At 42.2% G+C, this 21662-nt stretch overlaps 2 protein-coding genes across 7 annotated transcripts in view; one reads left to right on the top strand and one right to left on the bottom strand.

The window, feature by feature from the left end:
- The window catches only part of DOCK9 (dedicator of cytokinesis 9), a 324518-nt gene that overhangs the window by 25459 nt on the left and 277397 nt on the right, over positions 1 to 21662 (top strand). For 4 of the 6 annotated variants that reach the window (XM_082366050.1, XM_082366036.1, XM_082366055.1 and 1 more), the window contains exon 1: positions 19282 to 19561. The exons of the other annotated variants lie outside the window; for them this stretch is intronic. In XM_082366050.1, coding sequence (XP_082222176.1) covers positions 19433 to 19561 — 129 coding nt within the window. In that variant the 5' untranslated portion in view covers positions 19282 to 19432. Of the gene's footprint in view, positions 1 to 19281; positions 19562 to 21662 lie in introns of those variants that run through there. 6 annotated transcript variants of the gene reach the window in all.
- Positions 9667 to 19556, bottom strand: LOC309616018 (uncharacterized protein). Its single transcript, XM_082366188.1, has 2 exons — positions 16169 to 19556; positions 9667 to 10033 (listed from the first exon to the last, which is right to left on the bottom strand). Exon 1 carries the CDS (start codon positions 19145 to 19147, stop codon positions 18428 to 18430), a length of 720 nt encoding a protein of 239 aa, XP_082222314.1. The 5' UTR covers positions 19148 to 19556; the 3' UTR covers positions 9667 to 10033; positions 16169 to 18427.

The raw sequence follows: 21662 nt of genomic DNA, 5'->3' as shown, positions 1-21662 counted from the left end.
CCCTCTCAGCCGTGCTGGATCCCCTTCCCAGGAAGAGTGATACCATTTACAAAGAAGCCAAGGGTGGTCTGATCTTCAGGAAAGTAGAGAAATGGGCACTGGTCTCAACTCTGGCTTCCCACTAGAATCGTATGGAGAGCTCTTTATCAGTACTGATGCCTGGGGCCCATCCCTCAATTAAACCATAATCTGAGGGAGGGGGCGGTTATTATGTTTAAAAGTTCCCCACATGATTCCAATGGGAAGCCAGGGTTGAAATTACAGATAGATGGTTAGAAATGAAAAGAGAATTTCTGTTTTGGATTCATGAAGCTCTTTAGTGAACCTCTTCTATGACAATTTTTGCATACTGCTTGATTTATATATATTTGCATGCCTGTATGTATATATATATAATAACACTGTAGCCTTGAAGGGCAGAGACACTAACTTTATCACCCACATACTTAGCACTGTGATATTGAATAAATATATATTTGCTCTGTGCATATAGGCATTCAAAGGACATCTTTGGCAGCTCTATACAAGGACAAGAAATATAGCATGTATATTACATGCAAATTCACCCAACGAAGGGACTTCCTCTCTATTTGTTTTATGAATTGTCGAGATTCACTCAGTGTTAAGCATTTTATTCATTGACTGGAGTCTAGGGAGCCTTGGCCCTCCAGGTCCTTATCTCATGCACAAGCCTTTCCTGGCACCAGCCCTTTCTGAGCAGTTCCTGCCTTATCTCTCCTGAATTCAGGCTGGCCCTTAGTTATTTGCTTGATCAATAGAAGATGGCCTTTGGGGACAGCCAATGGTAGGTCATAAGAATTCTTGCAGCTGTGTTCTGGAGCTCTGGGAACACTCCTGGAGCCCTGAACTGCCATGTAAGAAGTCCAGCTACCCTGAGACCACCACACTCAAGAGAATACGTGGTGAGTCCCTGAAATTACGTGAAGAGAGAGATGCCTGGCCAACCCCAGAAGCACCTCTAGACAAGAGTAATGTCAAAAGACTTAAAGCCCTCTTTAATCTGCCAAAGCACATCATATGGACTTCCCTGGTGGCTCAGTGGTTAAGAATCCACGTGCCAATGCAGGGGACACGGGTTCAAGCCCTGGTCCAGGAAGATCCCACATGCCGTGGAGCAACTAAGCCCATGCACCCCAACTACTGAGCCTGCGCTCTAGAGCCCACGAGCCACAACTACTGAGCCCATGTGCCACAACTACTGAAGCCCGCGCGCCTAGAGCCTGTGCTCCGCAACAAAGAGAAGCCACTGCAATGAGAAGCCCACGCACCGCAACAAAGAGTAGCCCCCGCTCGCCTTGACCAGAGAAAGCCTGCACACAGCAACGAAGACCCAACAGAGCCAAAAATAAATAAATATATTTATGCATATAAAAAAAGCACATCATACAAAAATATCACTATGATGCCCCATCTATAGTATAAGTAAAATAAAATTTAAGTAATTTATAGTAAAATAATATGTATTTCAGTATTTTAATGTCTCAAGCAAAGCACAAAATAGTAGGCAGAAAGAAGAATGCATGTGTATGAAGAATCACTGGAGAATATAAATTACAAATGCAGGCTCAAATGGGCGTGTTAAGCTGGCAACCCAAATGCCACAAGCAGTACTGCCTTTGGTGATTTTTGAAGATAATAAACACATTTTTGTATAGGTCTAAACAAAATCAAATACAGTATCTCCTGACTTTACATGTTATGCACATTCCTGAAAAATTCAGTATAAATCAAAAGAGGGTAAAAACTGCCTTGTGGGGGACTTCCCTGGTGGCACAGTGGATAAGACGCCATGCTCCCAATGCAGGGGGCCCAGATTCAATCCCTGGTCAGGGAACTGACCCACACGCATGCCGCAACTAAGAGGTCGCATGCCACAACTAAGGAGCCTGTGAGCCGCAACTAAGACCCCATGCAACCAAATAAATAAATAAATATTTGGGGGAAAAAAACCAAAACTGCCTTGTGTTTAGGAATTCTGGTCCTGGGTAAATGGGAGCGGATGGATTGGGAAAGAAAACCAGAGTGTGAACTACCACCAAACTGCAAGTGTTTCCTATTTTTGCCCCCTCCAGTACCCCCATACCTGGACTCAAGGTCATCTAAAACCTAGAAGTGGACCCCAGTCATGGACAGAAGAGCTTCAGGAAAAGTTCTCTAGTTCTGGTTGAAGCAACTGGAAAGGGGACTCCTAGTAGAGTTTGGGGGGAAATCCAAGCTCTTTTTTTTCCTTCTTTTGTCTATTCTTTTCAGCCTTACCCACCACTCCCCCCCCCCCCACGCAATTCCAGCCACAGCAGCAGCAGTGGGAGCCTGCAGTTTCGAAAAGCCTTCCTCTTTAGTCAGAGGAGCTGTGATCCCAAGAGGGGAAGCAAACTCCTAGTGCTTTTTCCTCCCATCTCTTGGTCCTGGATGTGAGGACTCTTCTGAGAAGTGTGCAGCAGAGTGGGATAACTTTCAAGATGGAGGACCAAAAGAAGGAACTGCAGGGAACTAGAATGTACCAGCATCACGGCAGAAAGGGAACACCTCAGCAAAGTTCATGAACTCCTGGGCTAACCTCTGAACTGCACATGCATGGATCTGACCCTAAACAGCACACTATAAACTCTGAGAACCGAACTAGGGGGTAGACCCTGGTCCCAGACTGGCCACTGGGGGATGCACACACAGGACAGATCCAAAAAAGCACAGCAAAGACTTTGAAAATGGAACTGGTATTGGAAAAACCACAAACAGAAAGAAGAATAGAACAAAAAAGAGGGTTTATAAATAGACTCACACAAATATGATCATTTGATTTTCAGCAAAGTTGCAAAGGCAAGTCAATGGAGAAAAGATAGTCTTTTTAGCAAGTGATATTGGGACAATTGGTCACTAATATGCAAAAAAAAAAAAAAAAAAGCCAAAACAAACAAACAAAACCTAGCCTAAATGTCACAACTTATACAAAAATTAACTTAAAACAGATTATAGATCTAAATGTAAAACACAAAACTACCAAAATCTTAGAAGGGAGCATAATCTTTGTGATCTGGATTTAGGCAACATGTTATCTTACATGACATGAAAAACAATCCATTGAAGAAAAAATTAGTAAATTAGACTCCATCAAAATTCTGTGAAAGATGCCATTAAGAGAATGGAAAGACAAACAGTAGACTTGGAGCAAATATTTTCAAGTTACATATCCAACAGAGGACTTTTATCCAGAATACATAAGAAGTCTCAAACTCAACAATAAGAAAACAACCCACCTTAAAATGCACAAAAGACTTGAACACTCATTAAAGAGAACAGAGGCAGATGGCAAATAAGTATATAAAAAGATGTTCTACATCATTAGCCATTAAGGACATGTAAATTAAAACCATGATGAGATACCACTACAAACATTAGGATGGCTAAAATTAAAAACACTGTAATACCTAGTGCTGGCAAAGATGTGGAGCAGTTAGAACTCTCATACATTGTTGGCAAGAATGCAAAATGCTACAGTCACTCTGGAAAGCAGTCTGGCAGTTTCTTGTACATACATTTTCCGTATGACCCAGGAATCCTACTCCTAGGTATTCACCTAGATAAATGAAAACTTTCGTTCACACAAAAACCTATACATGAACATTTCATAGCAGTTCTATTCATGGCTGCCAAAACCTAGGAACGATCCAAATGTCCTTCAGTGGATGAATGGATAAACTGGGGTACATTCATACAATGGAACACTACTCATAAATAGCAGGAACAAAGAATTGATTCATGCAAGTGAAAATTATATAAACTTCAAAATGTCCATGAATATAAATAAAGTTTTATTGGAACATAGCCATGCTCATTAATTTAAATACTGTCTATGGCTGCTTTAGCAATCACAATGGCAGAGTTACAACAGAGACTGAAAGGCCCACAAAGCCTAAAATACTCACCTCCTGGCCCTTTACAAAAAAGTTTAGGTACCCCTGCTTTAGACTACAGCAAAGACTAGTCAATTATCACCTGAAGGTTCCCAAAAAATTGAGCCCAGGACCATGACCATGGGCCAGTATTTCCCATTCCTATTCCAAGGGTTTTTATTGAGCTACATCAGACCTGATGGAACTTGGTTCTTAAAATTTTTTTTCCTACTGTGGTATGTAAACACTGGAAGAGAGAGGCCAAGACCACATGCAGGGAAAAAAAATAAATAAAGATGAAGAGATGAAAGATGAACACTGTGGGCATTAATAGAGCAGTAGAGCTGGGGGAACCTTAACAATCCTTTTATTTTTACAGTTGAGGACAATGTGACTCAGGAAGTCTTCCCCCAGATTGCATAGTGTCTGATGTCTGCTAGGTCACATTAGCAAAAGCAGTTTGTTCATCTCTCTCTAGAAACTTGTTCAGGGCCTTGACTCAGAAGACTTACATTGAAACTTAACAAGACAATTAGGATTCCTCCATGAGCCTACGGCCTTTTGAAACTATTATCTCCTGGCATTGAGAGTGTAATTCTATTTTGCATTTGCTAAAAACTGTAATCATGAAGTGTTGATAATGCACCTGACAGTTTGGATGTTGCCTCATTTTAAAGCCCACAGGCTCCTGAATCTTCAGTTCACTTGTGAGATCCAAGACACGTGGAAGGGCAAAGAGTGGTCGAAGAATAGAGATCAAATTCAAGGCACCCGAGGTTGTATTTTTATTTTCATTGGACAAAATACATTCTTTCTTTGTATGAACTAAAGGAAGTGTCCATGGTTGGGTTTCCAATGACTGCCACCCTCTGCCCCATGTCACACGGGCAGCTCCGGGTCAGTGTAGACCTGACCTGAGACTCAGCACCCTGGGAGGAGGAGAGAAATTCGGCAGCTGCCATAGGAGGGCCTAAGGAGGAGAAACATTTCCATCAGGCTAATGAAACCTGTCAGCACCAGCAGGGCCCCAGAGCACGATCTCCCAGGACGCAAGAGGGGGAGGGGTGGAAAAGCAGCTAACAGAGGAGGAGGAGGGGCCAGGAGGAAACAGAATTCTCTACATCCCTCCGATTAGAGCAGGAGAGGGAGGAGTTTGGCAGGGGGCGGTCATGAAACGAAATAAAATTAAAATATGGTACAACAACAAACCGCTGACTTGGTTCTCTGGACTTGACCTGCTGCTAGGGTGCAGCTTCTTTGGGGCTGGTGGCAGAAGCAGGTTTGCCTAAGCTTTGGGGTCCTCCGTCCCCTCTCCAAGGCCTTGGCAGGGGCCTAGCAATGTGTTTATATGGTCTTAGTTTTGTTTTTTTTTTAATTAAAAGATACGGAAACATTTTTGAAAAGTTGAAAAAAGTCACCACAAATCTAACAACTCAGAGACAATCACTGTTAACATTTTGGTAAACACCCTTCATACACACATAAAGACATCTATCTCTTCAAATACACACGTACATTGTTGTATTGAATTTTACATACTGTATATACTACTCTGTAACCTACCTGTCTCACTTATTGGGACATCTTGCTAAGCAAATAAAAATCACCTTTGCTTTTTTTTCCTTCCAGTTTTATTGAAATATAATTGACATACAGCGCTGGATAAGTTTAAGGTGCACAGTATAATGATTTGACTCACATCATGAAATGGTTATCTCAACAAGCTTAGTGAACATCCGTCATCTCATAGAGACACAAAATTATGGTCTTAAGGTTTTTTTGTTTTTTTTTCAAAGATTTATTTTATCATTTATTTATTTTATTTATTTTTGGCTGCATTGGGTCTTTTTTTTAAACATCTTTATTGGAGTATAATTGCTTTACAGTGCTGTGTTAGTTTCTGCTGTGCATTGGGTCTTAGTTGCGTTAAGTATTTAAAAAATTTGTTGAAGTAGGATATTTTAACTGCAATCAGTTAACCCCACTGTGTCTTTCCATCTCAACTTCCTTCATGGACAGTTTTCAGATTTGCTAAGGTAAGATTGAGTTAGGAATACACTATATTAACTGCAATCGAGAAAGATGTTTGGGAACATTTTAACAAAAACACACAAGAAACTATAAACTCCTATTTAGACATAAGGGTAGCTTATTTTACACTCTTTAAATTCACTTACTAAAAAATTGAGAGAAAATTCAGGTAAAATTACTAGAATATGAAACAAAACAGTTAAGATGAATGATTAAGTCAATAGAAGTTATTCTGACATGGAGAAGGAAAGCATAACACAGACTTTCAGATCATACTAAAACCAATCATTCACTATGAGGAAGGGACAGTCTATCAGGAGAAATAAATGGTATTTGGATTGTTTGAAAATCCGATTAGTGAAGAGTTGTGAATTATATGAATTCATTGGAAAGGAATTTTAAATTCTTACAGATTAAACATGAAACGTTGACATTGATAAGGAGAATATAAAACTCTTAATCCTCCAGTACACTGAGGACTTTGATGACAAACTGGCTATTTAATATTGTCAATTTGAAGACATTGACCCAAAAATACTTAAAATATTCTGAAATCTTACAGCTCATCTATGAAACTTCTTTGCTTCCTTCAAATTTGACAAAATCCAAGAGAGTTACGTTACTAACAACTAGTTGCAAAGTTGAAATAAATCTGTTCTAAGTTATCAATAACAGAAAATTTCAATTAAGTATGCTCGAGGGAAGACTGAATTTTCTTTCTATACTCACTATAAAAAGCAGTACAAAAATCATTGTCTTTTGAAGAGACTATCAGAATGTATGCAGACAAATATTGTAGGAAAAAAAGCATTTCAGAGATGCATGAGGAAGTTAGTTAGAAACACTGTTATGTTTCTGGATTTTGTAATGTTTGTGGTATTTAGTATCTTTAAAAATTGTAATTTGTGTGATTTTTCTTATACTAAATATCCACTTTTGTACCCAATTTGGTATTTATAATTTTGTATTCTTTTTCTAAAAGAGGGCCTCTTGAAATTCTGTAAGTTTTATATCTATTATACATTTTTTAATTGTGGTGAAATATACATGACATAAAATTTACCATCTTAACCATTTAAAAATATACAGATCACTGGTATTAAGAACATTTACATTGTTATATAACCATCACCACCATTCACCTCCAGAACTCTTTTCATCTTTCCAAACTGAAACTCTGTACCCATTAAACACTAACTCCCCATTCCTCCCTCTACCCAGCCCCAGGCAACCACCATTCTACTTTCTGTCTGTATGAATTTTGACTATTCTACATATCTCATTAAGTGGAATTCTATAGTATTTGTCGTTTTGTGATTATCTTACTTCACTTAACATAATGTCCGCAAGGTGGATTCATGTTGTTGCATGTGTCAGAATTTCCTTCCTTTTTACGGCTTAATAATATTCCTTTGCATGTATATACCACATTCTGTTCATCAGTTCAACCATAATTGGACACTTGAGTTGTTTCCACCTCTTGGCTATTGTAAATAATACTGCTGTGAACATGGGTGTACAAATATCTCTTCCAAACCCTGTTTTCAATTCTTTTGGATATATGCCCAGATGTGGAATTGCTGGATATGGTCGTTCTCTTTTTAATTTTCAAAGAAACACCATAATGTTTTCCACAGTGTGGAAGCAGCTGCAACACTCCACCAACAGTGCAATTTCTCCACATCCTTGCCAATACTTTTTATTTTCCGTTTTTTGGATAATAGCTATTTGAATGGGTGTGAAGCCCTTAATGTATTTTTAAGTCATGGCTGGGATTTGGTTTTGCTGGGTAAGCTTTTACACAGCATCTCCGTATTAGTTCTCCTCTTCATGGCCACATCCATGGTCATGGTTAGAACACAGCTTAGCCTTTGAGTGCTGCTCTCAGTGCTTCTGTATAGTATTGTTTTCACCTTTTCTTTCTCTTGAAGTCCTTGGTATCAGTTTATTCAGATTTGCTTTTGGGTGATCATAGATCCCATCTTTTGGGGTTTATTATTTACTTATTTTAGAGTTTACTGTATATACATACATTTCTACCCCGTTAGTCAAGAGGATGTGTTCTGCTAACTTGTTCATTCTACAATCTGTTGAAAACTTTAAGGTAGGTCTGTAACATTCCCATATATACTCAATGGTGATGCTCTTTCTATGTCTGGTTGATGTTAAAGCTGATACAGCTGGTACTACAGGACCTGTTGCTAAAACACTGAAAACTATGTCCTTACTGGCTGATAAATAGCCATTACCTTGTAACCCTGAGCACCTCCCTACCACCTTGGGATCATATAAAGTGTTAATGGCTGTTGGTGAAGGGGGCCTCCAGGCCTGAGCTTACTTAGAAGGGCCTTTGGGCTCTTAAAATTCTTCTCGAATAAGAAGCCCCACATTTTCATTTTCCACGGGGCTCTGAAAATTATGTAGGCAGTCCTGAACAGATCATGTAGATTATGGCAAATTACATAGCCAGTCCTCAACAGAATCATTGCCCTTTTAGACACTGGACCTTTTTCGCAAGTGGAAAGGGATTCTGCCTTAAGGTTTCCACCAGGAACAATGTAGGGGAGGCCACGCCAGTTCTCTTTGTGCTAAGCACAGATTCTCTTTGGCCCTGTTCCTCTGCCATTCAGCCTGGCCCACATTCTTCTGGAGCCTAAGCCTGGAAAAAGGCATTTAGAGATCAACATTTTTCTGCTATGAGAAATTTTATATTTTTAAGAAGCATAACCCTTTTCTAAGCTCAATTTTTACCCCTGACTCTCATTTCTTTCATTGTCGACTGTATCCCCCTATCTGTTTAAACTCTGTGTTTGTATTCTTATTACTATATTTCCTAGAAAAATTGTGTAAATTTTGCTAAATAAATCTTTTCCAAAGGAAACTGGCTTTTAGGTCATATTTCAGCTAGTCAGTTTTAACCAGGTAGACATTTTAAAATCATGCAGAATTCCTGCCTAATTTCTGCTTTATTGGCTCATTGAAAAGCCTTACCTACAATGGAAATAATTGAGGAGAAAGCTCTAGTTACTTCCTCAGATACATTCTTGATACACAAGTCCCATTGGAGCATGTTTGGAGAGATAAGTTATCTAGGAGTACATCTCTATTTGTGTTTCTATAGCTCATCTGTGACATGAACTTTAACTCACTTATCTTGCAGGAATATTGTGGGAATTAATTTGATAAGGTCAGAATCGTTTCAACAACAGCACTTTTAAACCAAACAATTATGATTATGCGTTCACTGTGATTATATATGATCATTATTTGATTACATCTAGTATAGAAATAACAGGTTGTTGAGATTCAGTGATATTAGACAATTTTCACTCCACATCAGTTGCCAGCTCTCTTTATTAAATGATGACACGACAAGCTTAGACTTTGTAATACAAACTGCTACAAAGAATATTAACAAAACTCTGAACTGCACATTACAAACGAAAAATGAGATAAACAAACATCATTTGCCTTTTTGGTGTCAGTCAACCTTTGTAGTTTATGAACGGTGTTCACAAATTAGAGCAAAACTGCTGGTGATGAGCTGTTAAAAGGGAGGGAAAATCTGAGGCTAATTCAAAAAGAGAGAGAACTTGGTGATGAAAATATCTCCTTAGCCTTGGGGTAGGGAGTTTCATCTCGCAATCTGAACCCTCTCTGGGTGCATAGTAAACAGCTCTGACAACAATTTCTTGAAACATTTTATCATTATTTATTTTTTTAATATTTATTTATTTATTTATTTATTTATGGCTGCGTTGGGTCTTCGTTGCTGCACGCTGGCTTTCTTTAGTTGCATCGAGCGGGGGCTACTCTTCGTTGCGGCGTGCAGGCTTCTCATTGCAGTGGCTTCTCTTGTTGCAGAGCACAGGCTCTAGGTGCGCAGGCTTCAGTAGTTACGGCACGCCGGCTCAGTAGCTGTGGCACGCGGGCTCTAGAGCGCAGGCTCAGTAGTTGTGGCGCACGGGCTTAGTTGCTCCGCGGCATGCGGGATCTTCCCGGGCTCAAACCCATGTCCCCTGCATTGGCAGGCGGATTCTTAACCATTGCACCACCAGGGAAGTCCCTATATTCACCTCTTGAAAGAATCTCTGCAACATTAAAGAAATGCAATTTGTATTCCTTTTCCTAGAAAAATGGTGGCAAACTTGGTGCTGCCCTTTAAAGAAAGGTGGATAGAATGAATATGGCTGGTAACAAATGCTAATTTAAAAACTGATGTCTTTTTTTCCAGCTAATTTAATTTAATATTCTCCTCCTACTTTATTATTAGTCTTGTAGCAAAGTAACTATTTACTATAAAAAGGATAGTTCAAACCTGAAATGATGCTCTATGCTATAGTCTAATACAGTTCAATTATAAGTACTAATGATTATAAGAAATGTAGGAGACAACTGGATATTACATAATGATTTCATATTTGAAAGGGTATTGAATGATATCCTTTTAAGTGTTCTTTTATGGCTTAAAAAATTCCATTTTGTTGACATCCTCTTTCAGAGTATATTGAGACATTTCATAATCTTTGTAAGAAATAGAGTTTAGAATATTTTCAACTCTTTGTTAACACTTGACTCTTATCTAGAGAGTTTTAAAGTATAATCTGAATGTGAAGCCTCAGGAAAAAAAGATATTCAATAATTTTGGGGAAATATTATTTTTATGAAAATTCCTGAATGGCCCATGTCTTTACATATTTTGAGGCAGATACTGTTAGGTGCATACAAGTTTAGAATTGTTATATCCTCCTGGGGAATTGAAGTTCTGAACTTTTCTTTTTGTTATTCTTTAGTAAATCTCTTTAACTCTGTAATGATTTTTGCCCTAAATCTCTTTACTTTGATCATAATATAGCTATGCTAAACTTTATTTTGGTTAGTATTTGCCTAGTATAAATTTTTTCTATCCTTCTATATTCCACCTTTCTTTTTCTTTATGATTTAGGTGTATCTCTTATAAACAGCATATATATGGTTTTTGCTTCTTAATTCATGTTGTCAATCTTGGTCTTTTACTGGGAGTATAAGTCCATTTATAATTATTGTTGTTACTAATGTATTGGGATTTCTTTTTACCAGCTTATTTTATTTTTTCCATTTGTTGCACTTTTCCTATATTTTTACTCCCTCTCTTTTCTTACTTCCTTTTCTACTGAATCGTTTTTTCCATTTTTACTTTTTCACATTACTAGTTTGGAAGAGAAACACTCTATTTATATACTATGAACATCTTAGACAGTTACATTCAACAAATTCTAAACCTAATCAGTATTTTCCTCATGAACAATATAAGAACCTGCACATACTGTCCTGTCAAATACCATCCTGCTTTATATATAGTTGTTTGATATTTGAGGTTGATTTAAGCTCCACAAATTAGGCATCACTATTTTTGTCTGGTATAGTATTTATTTAGATATGCTCACATATTTATTAGTTTATTTGTTCACCATTCTTTCTTCTATCTCAGATCTCTCATTGGGAGTAAATTTCTTCTTGCCCAAAATAAATCCTCTTTTTCTTGTATTGAAATGTAATTCCCATACCATAATATTCACCCTTTAAAGTGTACCATTCAGTGGTTTTAGTATATTCACAAAGTTGTGCAACCATCACCACTATCTAATTCCAGAATACTTTTTTTTGCACCAATAAGAAGCCCCATGCCCAACAGCAGTTACTTCCAGTTACTTCCTCATGTTCCCTTCCCCCAGCTTCTGGCAACCACAAATCTACTTATTCTGGACATTTCATATAAATAGGATCATGCAATATTTGACCTTTTGTGTTGGCTGCTTTCACTTAGCATAATGTTTTTAAGGTTTGTAGCTGTTGTGGCATAAATCAGCTCTACCTCCCTTTTTATAGCTGAATAATATCCATCATGTGGATATACCACATTTTGTTTATCCATTCATCAATTGAGGGACATTTGGGTTGTTTCCACTTTATGGCTATTATGAATAATGCTGCTATAAACGTTTATGTATGAATTTTTGTGTGGATATATGTTTTTAACTCTTTTTGGTATATACCTAGGAGTGGAATTCCTGGGTCATATGGTAATTCTATGTTTAATTTCTAGAGGAAGTGCCAAACTATTTTTTAAAGTTTTATAATTCTACCAGTAATATATGAGGATCCTAATTTCTCCACATCCTTGCTGACACTTGTTAGTGTCTGTATTTTTGATTATAGTCATCCTAGTGGGTGTAAAGTGGTACCTCCCTGTGGTTTTGATTTGCAATTTCCTGATGACTAATGATGTTGAACATCTTTTCATGTGCTTATTGACCATTTGTATATCTTTGAAGAAGTATCTATTCAGATCATTTGTCCATTTTTAATTAGGTTGTCTTTTCATTGTTGAGGTGTGTTTTTTAAATTTTTTAAAACGTTTATTTATTTTAAAATTTATTTATTTATTTTTGGCCATGCCACACAGCTTGGCTTGTGGGATCTTAGTTCCCTGACCAGGGATTGAACCCCAGGCAACCACAGTGAAAGCGTCAAGTTCTAACCACTGATTGCCAGGAAATTACCTATAAGTGTTGTTTTTTTTTAAAAATAAATTTATTTATTTATTTATTTTTGGCTGTGTTAGGTCTTCGTTGCTGCGCGTGGGCTTTCTCTAGTTGAGGCGAGCAGGGGCTACTCTTCGTTGTGGTGTGCGGGCTTCTCACTGTGGTGGCTTCTCTTGTTGCGGAGCATGGGTTTTAGGTGCGCGGGCTTCAGTAGTTGTGGCTCGCGGGCTCTAGAGTGCAGGCTCAGTAGTTGTGGTGCACGGGCTTAGTTGCTCCTGGCCCTCCGGACCAGGGCTCAAACCCGTGTCCCCTGCATTGGCAGGTGGATTCTTAACCACTGCGCCACCAGGGAAGCCCTATAAGTGTTTTTTTAAAAAAAGTATATATTCTGAATACTAGACTATAGTAATCAGGACAGTGTGGTATTGGCAAAAGAACAAACAAAGAGATCAGTGAAACAGAATAGAGAGCCCAGAAATTGACTCCCATAAATATAGTCAGCTGATCTTTGACAAAGGAGCAAAGGCAATACAATGGAGCAAAGATTATCTGGAGCCAGTATGAACCAGTAGCACCCCACTCTCATGTGTGTATCTATCTACTCTCATCTACTTATCAATCATCTATCTAATCTATTTGTATTAAAACCCATGAGTTCACACTATACCTCCAAATCCAACCCGATACCACAGGGTTTATTCTAAAACCCTCCTTTCTATATTTGTAATTCCCTTCTCTGACAGTGAAAAACCTGGTTTTCATTATCAAGAATATATTACTTATTTGTTCTATCCTGGAATACACAGAAAGTCATCTCAGAATTGCTGACTGATACATCTTAAAAAAAAAAAAGCCTACTTGTTCACATCTCTCTCTTTTTTTTTTTAAGAGTTCTTTTTGTCTTTAACCTAATGGTATATATTCCAAACATTGTGTTCAAAGGGTACTGGGTTTAGTTCATTTTATTTCCCCCCTTCAGTGTGGTTATATTATTCATTTGAAATAGAGTTCTGTCCATTGGTTTCTGTTTGTATTCCATTTTAGGGTTTTTCTCCATTCTTGTTGATTTTATTTCTTTTCTCTTTGTCAAGATTTTTAAAAATATGTGAAACATTAACATAAAAAGTCAGAATTGTACAAAAAAGTATATTCAGAGAAGTGTCCCTGACTCCATGTTTCCCCATTTCTTCTCTCCTTCCTACCTTATTCCCACTGACCCCTTGAAGGTGACCAAACTTACAAATCTCTGTTTTATCCTTCTTATGTTTGTTTTTGAACAAGCACGCAGATACTAGTATATTTTCTTATTTTCCCTTATTTCTTACACAAAGGCAGCATACTTTAGATACTCTTTTTGTTTTATTTAAACAATATATCCTGAAAATTATTTCACATTAGTTGATCGACATCTTTCTCATTCATTTTTACAGTTGAATAATATCTCATTGTGTGTATGTACCATATTTTACCAGTCTCCAATATTGATATTTTCCAAAATTTTACTATTACAAGTAATGCTGCAATGAATACCCTTGGGTGTAGTATTTTATTATCATTTGAGGTGTATTTTCAGAGTAAATTCCTAGTAGTGGGACTGCTGGTTCAAAAGGTAAATGCATATATAGTTTCGTTAGATATTGCCAAATTCCTCTGCATAATGGTTCTATCACTTTGTACTTCTATCAGCCATGTGTGTGAGTGCCTGTTTCTCCACAGCCTTTCCAATAGTGTTATGTTTTGTAATTTCTCCCAGTCTGATTGATGAGAAATTATATATCAGTGTAGTTTTAATTTGCACTTACTTTATTATAAATGAGGCCAAACATCTTTTCATATGTTTACTGATCATTTTATGTCTTCTCTGTGAATTGTTTGGTCATGAATTTTGTCCATTTTCCTATTGGGTGTTTGGTCTTCTTTCCCCTTAAAATTTAAAAGTGGAGAATTTTTAAGGGCCTGCAGTTTGCCAAACTGCTGGGAATGGAAGTTTAAGTGTTTGCTACTCAAAATCTGTGCTTCAGCAGCATCTGCTTGGGTAAGGAATTTGACATCAGTGGGGAGCTTGTTAGAACTGTTGATTTTGGGTAACACACCTGATCTTCTGAATCAGAATCTGCACTTTAACAAGATCCCCAGGAGATTTTTATGCATACTAAAGTTTGAGAAGCCCTGGTCTCAATGATCTCTTAAATACCTCATATTTCATCTCCACTAGGAATCTCTCCTGAAAAGATAAAAGTGAAAGGGGATTATATTCCTCCAGTACCATTAACCCTAAGTGGTATCTGTAAACTTACTAGATTTGTTAGATTAATTGCATACCTTTCCCCCAGATGCTCTTCCCTGAAGGGCTGTGTCTTCTATTTATATTACCTAGTGGAATTTTAAAATGCTGGTTTTTCTAAAATTAATCAACCAGTGTTTTTTAGAAAACAAGCATTATGAGAAACATTTAGACAATGAAGCACAGTATGATAGTTCTTAAAAAAAATTAAACATAAAATTATTATGTGATCCAGCAACTCCACTTCTAGGTATATACTCAAAACAACTGAAAGCAGAGACAGAACAGATATTTGCACACCCATGTGCACAGCAGCATTATTTACAATAGCCAAGAGGTGGGAACAACCCAAGTGTCCATTGATGGATGAACTGATAAAAATAACAAGTGATACACACACACACACACACACACACACACACAATGGAATACTGTTCAGCCTTAAAAAAGGACAAAATTCTGACACATGCCAAGTGAAATAAGCTAGACACAAAGGACAGATAGTGTATGATTCCACTTATATGAGGTACTTAGAGTAGTCAAATTCAAAGAGACAGAAAATAGAATGGTGGTTGCCAGGTACTGAGGGTAGGGGGAAGGAATAGGTACAGAGTTTCAGTTTAGGATGATGAGAAAGTCCTGGAGATGGATGGTGGTGATGGTTACACAACAATGTGAATATACTTAATGCCACTGAACTGTACACTTAAAAATAGTTAAAATAGTAAACTTTACATTATGTATAGTTTACGAAAATAAAAAAAAACCCAAATCTTTTCACCATTAGATTGTAAGAAACTTCAGAATTTTATTGTTCTAAAATTTGACGCCTAGTAATGCCTTGTATACAAAAGGATTCAACATTTTTTTTTAATAAAATAAAGGGTTCAGCTTTCATAGGAAAAAAAATGAAGTACAAAACTAAAAGATGCTTATTTTTAAAAAAATCAATCAATGCAAAAATAAAGAATGAAAGCTCCCTCTGCCCTTCCCTGGATGCTAACACAGGACTGACTGCCCTTTACAGGTTACTTTTTATTTAGGCTAAAAACAGATGTGCTCTTTCAGGATACACCTGTAAGAGATTTTAAACTAATTAGGTATTATTAAGACACATACAAATCCTAAAGCAAACCTAACAAGGAAATGATGCAGTTAAGAGGTTATCATTAAAACATAGATAATGCTTGAATTATAAATATTTGGGTGTTGTACATTTATATGCAACTTTTCAAAACTGGCTGCAGTTATATTTCATCTCCACTACCTACTAGTATCATCCTTGGCAAAAAAGGAAAGCTTTCTTCCTATAGTTTTGGTAAAACAAAATCGGGGTTACTCCCTCAAGCTATAGTAGATGGGTTTGTCTTCCACCACACTCTGAACACCATCCTCCCCATTCCATGCAACATCCTCACCTGGAGCTGATGCTTCTCCTTCTATAAAGGTGTGACAGCCTCTCTCCAGGAGTTGATGCAGTAAGAACTCACAATTACAGGTCCACACTGGTGGGGATAAAAAAACAAAACAAAACAAAACAAACAAACAAAAAACCAGACTTTGGTAAGTGTATTACTTTCCGAGGACTGCTGTACCACAAACTGGGTCGCTTAGAACAAGAAATTTATTCTCTAACAGTTCCGGAGGCTAGAAATCCAAAATTAAGGCATCAGCAGGGCAATGCTCTCTCCAAAGGCTGAAAGGAAGAATCCTGTCTCATCCAGCTTCTGGTGGGTGCCAGCAATCCTTGGTGTTCCTTAGCTTGTAGATGCATCGTTCCAGTCTCTGCCTTTGTCATCACAGGCCCTTCTCTGTGTCTGTGTCTCTTCTCTTCTTCTAAGGACACCAGTGATACCGGTCCAATATGACCTCATTGTAACTTGGTAACATCTGCAAAGACCCTATTTTCAAAATAAGGTCACATTCACGGGTACTGAGGTTAGAACTTCAGTATGTCTTTTGGGGGGGACACAATTCAACCCAGAAGTGTAAGGACCAAATTTCTGCTCAGAGTTAAACCTAAATGTCCCATTTGTTAACTCCACCAGGAAGAAGAGGCTCTGCTCGGAGTTGCTGGGAAAATCAGTCTTCCTGGGCTTCGTTCACATTTCCATACCTCCTTCTCTGTCAGAACTTGTCCTTGTTTAGGCATTGTCAGTGACTACTGTCAGCACCACACATCATCCCCTGCTTCCTAAATGAAGATCTGCCAATTCTAGAATATGATGAGTCAGTAAGCAAGCACAGAATTTAGGACTAGTAGAAATGGGTAAACTCTTCACTTTCCAGATATATGTGCTCTTTTCTGTGGGTGAAATTAGGAGATTTGGGGAACTCTTCACTTTCCAGATACATGTGCTCTTTTCTGTGTTCATATATTTCTTAAACAAAACAAAGCAAAAAAAGGAAATGAAGGAAAAAAAACCCACGTTGTGTGCTTCTGTTGTTTTTAATAATAAAAAAATAATCTATTTGCAGTCTATGGAAGTAGATGTGGTTTAGAGAGTTAAGGTAACACAGTGGGGTAAAGATTTATGCTATCTGGAACTTCTTCAGGAGTCAGAAGCTCAAAGGGAAAAAATTTAGGATTCTCAGACTAGCACCTAACAGTTCAGGTAAGGACCGAACTCACCTATCCCATGTAGCCCAGAGGCGTATATATGAGATGGGCATGGTCATATCAAGCAGCACAAGCTCCCCGTGAAAGCAGCGCCTTCTGCCTGATGGGGTCACCCAGCCCTACTCCTGGAACAGAAGCAGCCTGGTTCATGTCTAGGCCACTCCCTCATTTCGCAGTAAAGGAAATGGGTTAGTAATTGTTTTTATAACCACGCATGATTGTTTTGTTTATCTTCCAGCCTGTCAGGCTCACTAAGTGCTACATCCTGCATCCCAGGGCACTGGGAAAACAATCCAATCCAGCAAGCATTTACTGAGTACTGACTGCATGCCTAAACTCCAGGCTTATTATGGGCCAGACCTGCCCATTAAGTCCTGAACGGTGGTGTTTTGCTTTCTACACTAGATTGGTAGTTTTCCCACTTTAAGATTACGGTATTTGACTTTCTGGCAGGGTGGGACGCCACGGGAGGCCTCCTTCGGAGTTGATGTCTGCTAGGAAGCCTCAGTGCACTTGGGTAGCACAGGCACGGGAGATTCCCCTGAAGGCGGGGTCCACAGTGCCACCGCGCGCGCAGGTAAGGAGCTGTCTATCAGCAGGCGATGGGCGTGGCCTGCGCAGACCGACCAATCAGCAGACCCACCCTTAAGGCAGTCTCCCCGCCCAAACCCAAACCACGGAGCATGCGCCATGGGCGCTACGCAAATTCCTCTTTCCCCGCGCGCCCTCTCCGCGGCGAGGTCAGAGTTAGGCTGCCCCGAGTTTCCTCAGAAAAGAGGAGAAAAAGAGAGGTGGGGCCCGTTAGGGATGGGTAAGGCGGAAAGGCGGTGTGAGGAAGAAGTTCCTCAGAGTCGTGGCTGTCGCTAGCAGCCGCCAGCTCCCGGGTCATGTTGGGCCCGCAGGCCGGCGCTTCTGGGTTTCCCGGGCTCCGCGCCCACTGGTCCCGCCCGGCCGCGGAGGCGCGGCAGATGGGCACGTCGTGTCCCCTCAGCCCCTTGCAGGTTATTGTCCTCAGTGTACAGAGGAGCTGGGCCAGGCTCAGAAGTTTTATGGTGACTCAGCAGCTCGTCCTTGCGGGCCAGGGTCTGCGTGACTCATCCCGGACCCTCCCTTCGGCTCCAGAGGCTTCCACCGTCCGCGCGACGCCTCTGGGGGCGGAATAGTGTTTTGAGGCGGAGAAGCGCCGCCACGAGCGCGCGCGGTGCTCCACGCCGGGTCCCGGGCAGGGGCGCTCCGTCCCGGTCCGCACGGCCCGGGCTTCCGAACGGCCCTGTGCTCTTCGAGTGCCACCTTCCTGAAACCTCCGTCCCTTCAGCAGCCCCAGGGGGCGTGGGCGTGGTGCCGCCGAACCCCGACCCTGCCGGTGACCGCGGAGTCCCCAAGATGCTGGGGCTTCGCGGGCAAGGAACCCAGGGTCCCAGTGTATAGGCACCGGCTCCGAGGACTTGGCGACCCGGGAGGGCGCCGGGTCGCGCGCCCTCCCGGCGGCTTGCGCACCCCTCGCCTCGGGTCTTCGAACGTGCGGCCTGGGGAGCAGTCGGACCAGGGAGGAGGCGCCCCCCGGGGTCCCTACCTGCCCCGCCAGGGGTCCGGGGCAGCGCGCTGCCAGCGTCCCGCTGCCCGCCTCCCGCGCCGTAAGGCACCCGCCGCCCGACCTGTAGGGCCCGCTGTCCCGCCGCGCCGGCCCCTCCTCCGCCCGCCCCGCCCCGCGCCGCGCCGGACACCCCGCCCCGAGGAGGCGGCCCGGCGAGCGGGCGCCGAGGGAGGCTGGTGGCATGGGGGAGCCGCCGCCGCGGCCACAAGCACGGTGGCCCCTAGCGAGCCCCGGCGCCGCTTGGAGCGCGGGGAACCGCGGGATCCTAGGGGGGCGGCTCGGGGCGTGACACCGAGCGGAGGGCGTGGCTCGGGCTGCGCCGCCCGGACGCGCGGCGAGAGGCGGGGGGAGCGGGCGGCGGCGCCGGGGGCCGCGGGCGGGCCGGGAGGAGCGCCAAGGGCGCACCTGGCGGCGGCGCGGCCCGGCCGGACTGCCGGAGCAGGCGCGGCGGCGGCGCTGGTGGCGAGGATGTCGCAGCCGCCTCTGCTCCCCGCCTCGGCGGAGACTCGGAAGTTCACCCGGGCGCTGAGTAAGCCGGGCACAGCGGCCGAGCTGCGGCAGAGCGTGTCGGAGGTGGTGCGCGGCTCGGTGCTCCTGGTGAGTGCGGGACCACGGAGGGAGGGAGGGAGGGAGGGAGGAGGGCGGGAGGGCGGGCGGCCACCTCCTTCACGCTCCTCTAAGTCGGCGGGGCGGAGGCGGAGCCGCCGACCCTACTGGGTCTGCGGGATTAAGAGGTGGTGAAGGAGGGGGGTGTTGGACAGGGGAGAAGGGAAGGTCCTGGAGGGGCAGCAGCTCCCAGACCCCCACCCTGCGTCTAGGGGGTCCTCTCCCCACTGCGGCCCCTTCCCTCCGGGGAAATTTCCTGGGAGTGAGATAGCCATCTCCCTCATCCCCCCTCCCCCCCAACTTTACGTCCCTCTGCCGACTGAAAAATTACTCTCTCCTTTCGCCCTCCCTCCTTCCCTCCCTCCCACATTCCCCTTGTCCTCCCTTATTCTGGAGGGGCTTGGCACCTGTGGCCTGGAGGGGCGCAGGGGAGTGGAGGCGGGGGCTTCCTCTTCCAGTCCGCAACCCAGGGTGGGATATGGCCCTGCGGACCCTTTGGGTGGGCTGAGCTCCAGAGGGGAAGGGGTTCCGCATTCTCTCCTCCACTCCCTCCCCCTGGCCGGCATCCTGAGATTTGGCCGCCTCTTATCAAGGGTTAAGGGTCTTGATAGGAATCCCCGGTGACTTCAGCATGGGTGCAAATTACTACGAAGTTTGGGGATTCGGAGCAAGCAGACCGGTGATTAATCTGGTCGTAGCAGAAAGTCTTTTGAGAATAGGCCTCTGGGTGTGAGGAAGATGAAGTTTTAAATCAGCTTTTCCACTGCCCGGGCTGGTCCTGCTGTATTTGGAAACGCAGTACACCCCATCACTTGGAAGGTGCGGAAGGGGAGCGATGTTTGAGCAGCAGCGTGCTCTCCTGGGTAGCTGGAAACTTTTAGCAGCTCCTTGCGTTGGCGCTGGCCTTTGTTTTCTTGAAAGGGGCTTGTTTGTGGGTGACTTGTGTTTGTTGGAACGATCCAGGAAGATGGGCCTTGGAAGTGATTCTCTGGGCTTTGTGGGGCTGTGTGTGGGTTATTGTTGGGGTGGAGTGCTGGGTCCCTTAACACAGGGCCTGGCTCATCTTTTCGGTGGCAGATAGATGCCCTTTCTGGTCAGACACGGAATGACATGAATGATGGTTGTGGAGATTTGGAGACGAAGCTTCACTGATTTCCATAGCTAGTCTGCTCAGTTTGATTTTTCTCTCAATTGCTCTGACAGCTCCCTCTAGATTCCTCAAACTCCAATTTGTTCAGTAATAAGGGATTTTATTTTTCTCTTTTTACTGAAGTTGATCATTTGATGGTAAGGAGTAGAGCAGGAGTTGAGAGTAGACCAAAAGCTGGGATCTCTTCCATAACTTCAGTTGCTTTGGCCTCAGTAGTATATCCTGCATCTTCCTGACTTTTGCCAATGTGTGTATGTTAAGGAGAAAGCCCGCAAACATCTGTGGCATCTTTTTTGTTCTGGAAGGAAACTTAGTTCTTTTGACTGGGGGCACTGTCCTCATTAGAGATTTGAGACAAAAGAAGAGTAAATAAAATCATGATTTCCAAAGTGCGGACAGACCCGGACTGAAAAGGAGGTACTAGTTTGATAAGCCATTAGGTTGAGCAAAACACTGCTCATTACTCATGTGCAACAGTCCTTGAATTCAACAGCCCTTCCTGTTGGAGGCTGGCCTACTAATAGTGACCTAGTAGTGTCCATTCCCATGTGCGACATACTGCTGCTGTGTTCTACCTCATGACACTGTAATAGTACATCTCTTTTCCCTATTCACCCTTAAGCATGAACAGCCAGACATTTGGCTGGTGTCTCAACCCTTAGTGTTGTCTGTCTGTGATCACTTGTCTGATGAAACTTGTGATGGAACAAACACAAAATGCCGGAAAGTAGGTGGGCCTCCTTGGGCGTTTGAAAGGCTCCCCCGCTGAACGGGAAATACACTGCAGTGATTCTGCATTGCAGATGGAGCAATTTGCAGTAGCTCACAGATACTAAAAATTACCCATCAGCCTCACCCCCCTCACCTCCTGCCAGGTACTCTGCCACCGCCTGCTGTTTCTTGCTGCTCCCCAGTGTCTGCCAGGAAGCCACAGCAGGTGCA

This window comes from Balaenoptera borealis (assembly GCF_965194805.1).
Source record: "Balaenoptera borealis genome assembly, chromosome: 18".
Lineage (NCBI taxonomy): Eukaryota > Metazoa > Chordata > Mammalia > Artiodactyla > Balaenopteridae > Balaenoptera > Balaenoptera borealis.
Note: the sequence above shows the minus strand (reverse complement) of the source record. Positions and strands in the feature narration are given on the sequence as shown.